The 5667-nt window shown below is 36.7% G+C and overlaps 1 protein-coding gene across 1 annotated transcript; it reads left to right on the top strand.

The window, feature by feature from the left end:
- On the top strand, positions 1260-4886 carry LOC107605016 (putative receptor protein kinase ZmPK1). Its single transcript, XM_016306750.2, has 2 exons — positions 1260-1825; positions 2431-4886. The coding sequence occupies exons 1-2, from the start codon at positions 1498-1500 to the stop codon at positions 4479-4481; spliced, it is 2379 nt and encodes a 792-aa protein (XP_016162236.1). The 5' UTR covers positions 1260-1497; the 3' UTR covers positions 4482-4886.

The following is a 5667-nucleotide window of genomic DNA, read 5'->3' as shown; positions in this document are numbered from 1 at the left end:
AGAGGCACCAGGACCGGGAAGAGAGGCATCCATAGGAGATGAAGAGGAAGTCGGAGGAACTGTAGAAGAACTCGGAGCATCCTTAGAGCGAGGAGGGGACTCTATAATTCTCTGCCCCCGAGTCTTCAATTCTGACTCGGAAATAATCTCAGGAACAGGGGGATCCACAATGGCACCATCAATGACAACTTTATCAGGATCTAAAGGGGAAAGGTCCAGGCCAGGAGCAATGACTCCGACCTGCTCCCTAAAGATCCTCCAAGCCTCCTCAGCCCCATCAGCAATAGAGTCCTCCAACTCGGTATAAGCCCTCTGAGAATTCAGCAGCTCATTTTTTACAGACACAAGATCGTTAAATAAACTTTGGTAGCTGTCTTGTGCTGTCTTCCTCAAGCCCACCTCCATGTTGCATTGGGCTTGCAATTTCCTCTCCTTCTCCCGGAGGCTATCCCTCTCCTCCTTCAACTTGGCGACTTCCTCCTTCAACTCCGTCTCCTGCTCTTGATATAAAAGAAGCCTTCCTTCCAGCTCCTCGACCCTCGAGGTCATCCCTAAAGAGCTGAGAGGAGCCTTCTCAAAAATATCTAAGAGTTTGCCACAAATCCCCGCCACCTTGAGGCTCTCCTCAACCAGAGTGGTAAGGTGGCGCCGAACAGAAACATCATCCATGCTTATACGAGCATGGGGATAGATGTTCTTTCGTAAAGGATAAATTTATAATATTATACTTACTTACAAATTTTCTTCAAATTTCTTCGCATAAGTGATGTGAAAACTTAAACATGGTCCCGTCAATTTTTTTCCTTTCCATCTAATTTCCTTTCACATCCAATCAAAGGAAAACTAAGTTTTCCATTCATTTTCATTCTCTCTACTTTCTTTCGTTTAGTTTTCTTTTGTTTCAAACACAGTGTTAGTACAGGCGAAAAAAAGAAATGTAGACTTGCGCAGTTGGGACTGTTTAATTTAACCACGTTTCAGTTTCCAGAGCATGCTTTCCTCCGACTAGTCACGCGTTCTAATTAATACTAAGAAAAAATTTAGGAACCAGTCATTTTTGTGTTTTGTAGCCAACACTTAATCATAAAAAAAAATGAATAATTTTTTATTATTAGATGTAATATAATTTTACACTATTAAAAATATTATTGATGATTAATTGATTATTTAACCTAATTAGATTTGTTTATATAAAAAAATTTAGATTTGCAGCATTATTCATAACGTTGTCTAACCGAATATCTTAAATCGAATTCACTACATAGCAAATCAGTAGTTGACTTGTTGGAAGAGACAGTGAGAAACCAGCTTTGTTGTGAATGCAGCAAACGAAGACACTAAGCCACTATATAACCAGTAACCAACAAAGAACGAAACAATAATCGACTACGCAAACATACATTTTTTTTTTCTTTTTTTTCTTCCTTCTTGCATATTCAGAGACACTAAGCCACTACTACGACATAACGAAATCAATTATTTGCCAATATTTCTTCCATGGCTTTGTCAAAGCTACCGTTTCTTCTTATCTTGTTTTGTTCATTTGATCTCTCATCTTCTGCATTTACATCACTTGCCAGGGGCTATTCTCTCTCTGCAGAGAAACCTGCACAAGACATCATTGTGTCGCAAAACGGCATCTTCTCCGCCGGGTTTTTCGAAGTCGGCGACAACGCTTATTGCTTCGCCGTGTGGTACACCGAAAAGCCTAATTCCCAAAATATCCCTACCGTCGTTTGGACTGCGAATCGTGACCAACCGGTGAACGGAAAGTACTCCAAGCTTTCCCTCTCGCACGCCGGTAATCTTGAATTAGTGGATGCAGGTAAGCATCTTTATCAAACTCTCACTTAATTCATGCATTAAATAATCTTTCTTTGGTCAAACTTAAGTTTAAGTAATCTCTATTCTACTAATGAGTTTAGTAGCTTACATCTATCTTTTTGTTCTAGTTATGATTATACGTATATTATAAATTGATTATTCTATTACAACATGTTTGGTTATTCCAATGACTGATTATTTAGTTAAAAAATACGTGAAACAAATATATATTTATACATAAATTTATGGTAATTAATTTGTAGTATACACATATTACTATATTAGTTCGATATACAACGGTTCAGATTTTATGATATTTCGTTCATTAATGTTGTATGATTAGAAACTCATAAATGTTTATCATATAATATTCATTTAATTAATTAAAATTATGAATGAGGTGGTCAAGAGATTTATTTAAACATAAACAAATTTACCTTAAACACAATACATGACAAACGCAATGGTCTCGATGTTAATCGACCCACCTAATAAGTAACTAAGATATACATTATTTTGAAAAATGTAAACTTGTATGAGTTTATGATTCGAGTGTTCCATGACTTAATTAAATTTTCTAAATTCCCGAGTATAATAACCTTGCAGGTCGGTTCCAAACTTGGTCTTCAAGAACAGAATCACATGAACATGTAGAATTGTACCTCAATGATGATGGAAATCTGGTTTTACATGAGTTGCAAGGAACTGTTCTATGGCAAAGTTTTGACTCTCCAACTGACACACTCCTTCCTGGCCAGCTTCTTACCAGACAAACACTACTAGTATCTGGAAGAAGCGAAAGCAACCGATCTTCCGGTTTCTATAACTTGTTATTTGACAGTGACAATGTTCTTAGTCTTCTTTACAACGGCCCTGATGTTTCAAGCACTTATTGGCCAGTTCCTTGGCTTGTAAGTTGGCAAGCTGGTAGGTTTACTTATAATAGCAGCAGAGTTGCAGTGCTGAATTCTCCTGGAGAGTTCAGTTCGTCGGATAATTATACCATTAGAACATCTGACTATGGTTTGGCTCTACAAAGAAGACTAACATTAGATTCTGATGGAAATCTTCGTGTGTATAGTCGAGATCTGTCACAACGAAAATGGTATGTTTCTTGGCAAGCCATTGCTGATAGCTGCAACATTCATGGAATTTGTGGACCTAATTCTGTATGTAGTTTTGATCAAAAGAATGGAAGGAAATGTTCTTGTCTTCCATGGTATAGAGTGAAGAATCAAAATGATTGGTCTTATGGGTGTGAACCTGCGTTTACCCTTACTTGCAACAAAAGTGAGTCTACCTTCTTGGAGTTGCAGAATGTTGAGCTTTATGGTTATGACAATAATTTTGTCAAAAATCATACCTACAGTTACTGTGAGACTTTATGCATAGAAGACTGCAATTGCAAAGGTTTCCAGTACTCATTTGATGAGGGAAGTGGCCAATTCTTGTGCTATACCAAAATACAATTGCGCAATGGAGAACATTCACCGCAGTTAACAGGAGTAACCTACTTGAGAGTTCCAAGAGCTAAGAGTTTTTCCAGCAATAGAGAATCTGTTAAGAAAGATGACCACATTTGTTATGTACAAATTTATAGAGAGTATTTTAAAAAACATGTAAATCGCTTCTCATACTTATTCTTGTGGTTTGCTATTGCGCTTGGAGCTTTTGAAATGGTTTGCATTCTTGTAGTTTGGTGTTTCTTGATGAGGACCAACTCAAAATCTGGTATAGATCAGCATGGCTACCAGCTTGTGAAATTGGGATTTAGGAAATTTAGTTACTCGGAGCTGAAAGAAGCAACAAACGGGTTCAGCCAAGAGATTGGAAGGGGCGCAGGAGGAATTGTATACAGAGGACTATTGTCGGATCAAAGGCTTGTCGCGATAAAAAAACTCAACGAAGCTAAAGAAGGAGAAGATGAATTCCTTGCCGAAGTAAGCACCATTGGGAGGCTCAACCACATGAACTTGATTGAAATGTGGGGATATTGTGCAGAGGGAAAACATAGGCTTCTGGTGTATGAGTACATGGAAAATGGTTCTTTGGCAGATTGCCTCTCATTGAATAATACACTTGACTGGAGCAAGATGTATAACATTGCGCTCGGAACAGCGAGAGGTCTAGCATATTTACATGAAGAATGCTTGGAGTGGATTCTGCATTGTGATATAAAGCCGCAAAACATACTTCTTGATTCAAACTATGAGCCAAAGGTATCAGATTTTGGCTTGTCTAAGCTGCTAAATAGAGATAACCTCAAGGATTCTAAATTCTCAATGATCAGAGGAACCAGAGGATATATGGCACCTGAGTGGATTTTTAACTTACCAATCACATCTAAAGTCGACGTGTATAGCTATGGAGTTGTTCTGTTGGAGATGATAACTGGAAGAACTGCAACAGCAGATATCCAAGCAGTTAATGGAGTAGACACATACAATGGGAGGCTCAAAACATCTGTGAGAGAGAAAAGGCGAGTGGCATCATGGGCGGAGAAAATCGTTGATCCACCCATTGGGACAGATTCTGATGTGAATAAGATGAAGGTCTTAGTTGCAGTGGCTTTGAAATGTGTAGAGGAAGACAAAGATGCACGACCAACTATGAGCCAAGTGGTTGAGATGCTTCAGAGCCATGACACAGATCCTTAGTGTTGAAGCTATACTACCAAAACCTGCTAGTCTGGGTCTTTTGAGCTTGATTTTTTACTTTCTTTTTTGCATCAAGAGTATTATATATAAAATTAGTAACTGAAAATAAATTTTCAAATTGTTTTTTTTTTCCCTTGAACTCTAGTGTCGGTGTTCCTTCCAGTTCAAAAATATATCCTCTTTGGAGTGGGAAAAGGCATGCAGAATGTGGTTGTGCACCCAATGAATTTTGTAACTTAGATTCTAGGTATCTGGCTCTTCACCTTCATCAATCTATATTGACTACTTCAATCCAGTTCTTGAGTTGCACTTGTTTCTTTCTTAGGCTACAGGGGAAGGGGGTTGCATTTGAAAAAGTTGAACAATGTAGCAAGATTTCAGATAAGCAGCTAAGGTTATGTTTTAGAAAACAACGCAAGATATTTAACCTTCAAAATAACAAAGAGCCTAAAGGTCAGAAAGAGTATCTTAACTTACCCTTTTGCTTGTTAATTAACTTGCAATCGAACCATCAAGAAGGGAACACTGTCACTTTGGTGATGTTTTTCTTGGCATGGTCTAACCTTGCTGCATCGTCATTGAACAATGGCCAGATCAATAGCATTTCCATATTCCAATGTCAAAGGCTCAAAGCAACATATGAAACTATATAATGAATTAGTGAATGACCTAACAAAAAATTCATTTCTTCTTTCATTTTAATCTTCTTAATCAAGATTTTATTTAAAAATCATTATAATATCAAAGCTCAAACTTATTACTGAGAATTAATGAATTTTTTATAATAACAAATCTCTAAATTTAATAAATGAATCTATTTTATTAATCTTTTAATTAAATAATATATATAAAAATATTAAATTATTTGACACATGATGATAAATTAGATCAAGTTAAATGCATATTTCTCTTAAATTTTATGTAGTTGTCAAATATAATTATCAAAATAAGTTGTTTACAACTTTACATAGCATTTCACTTTAGGAAAAAACCAAAAGTTGGATGGCAATAAATTACAAGTGTACTGTAATATATGCCTGAGTAATTCTGCTATTGGGGGTTTGGGACCACATATTCGAATATCATGTTGAGTGACTTTGAAATTGTTTATTCGAGTTTGCCATTTCCCATAAAAAGCAGCACTATTTTCAGATTTCCATAATGAGAAATGATTTTCCTAGTCTTT

Source organism: Arachis ipaensis, chromosome B06 (assembly GCF_000816755.2).
Source record: "Arachis ipaensis cultivar K30076 chromosome B06, Araip1.1, whole genome shotgun sequence".
In the NCBI taxonomy this organism is placed as follows: Eukaryota; Viridiplantae; Streptophyta; class Magnoliopsida; order Fabales; family Fabaceae; genus Arachis; species Arachis ipaensis.
This window is presented reverse-complemented; position numbering and strand designations above follow the sequence as displayed.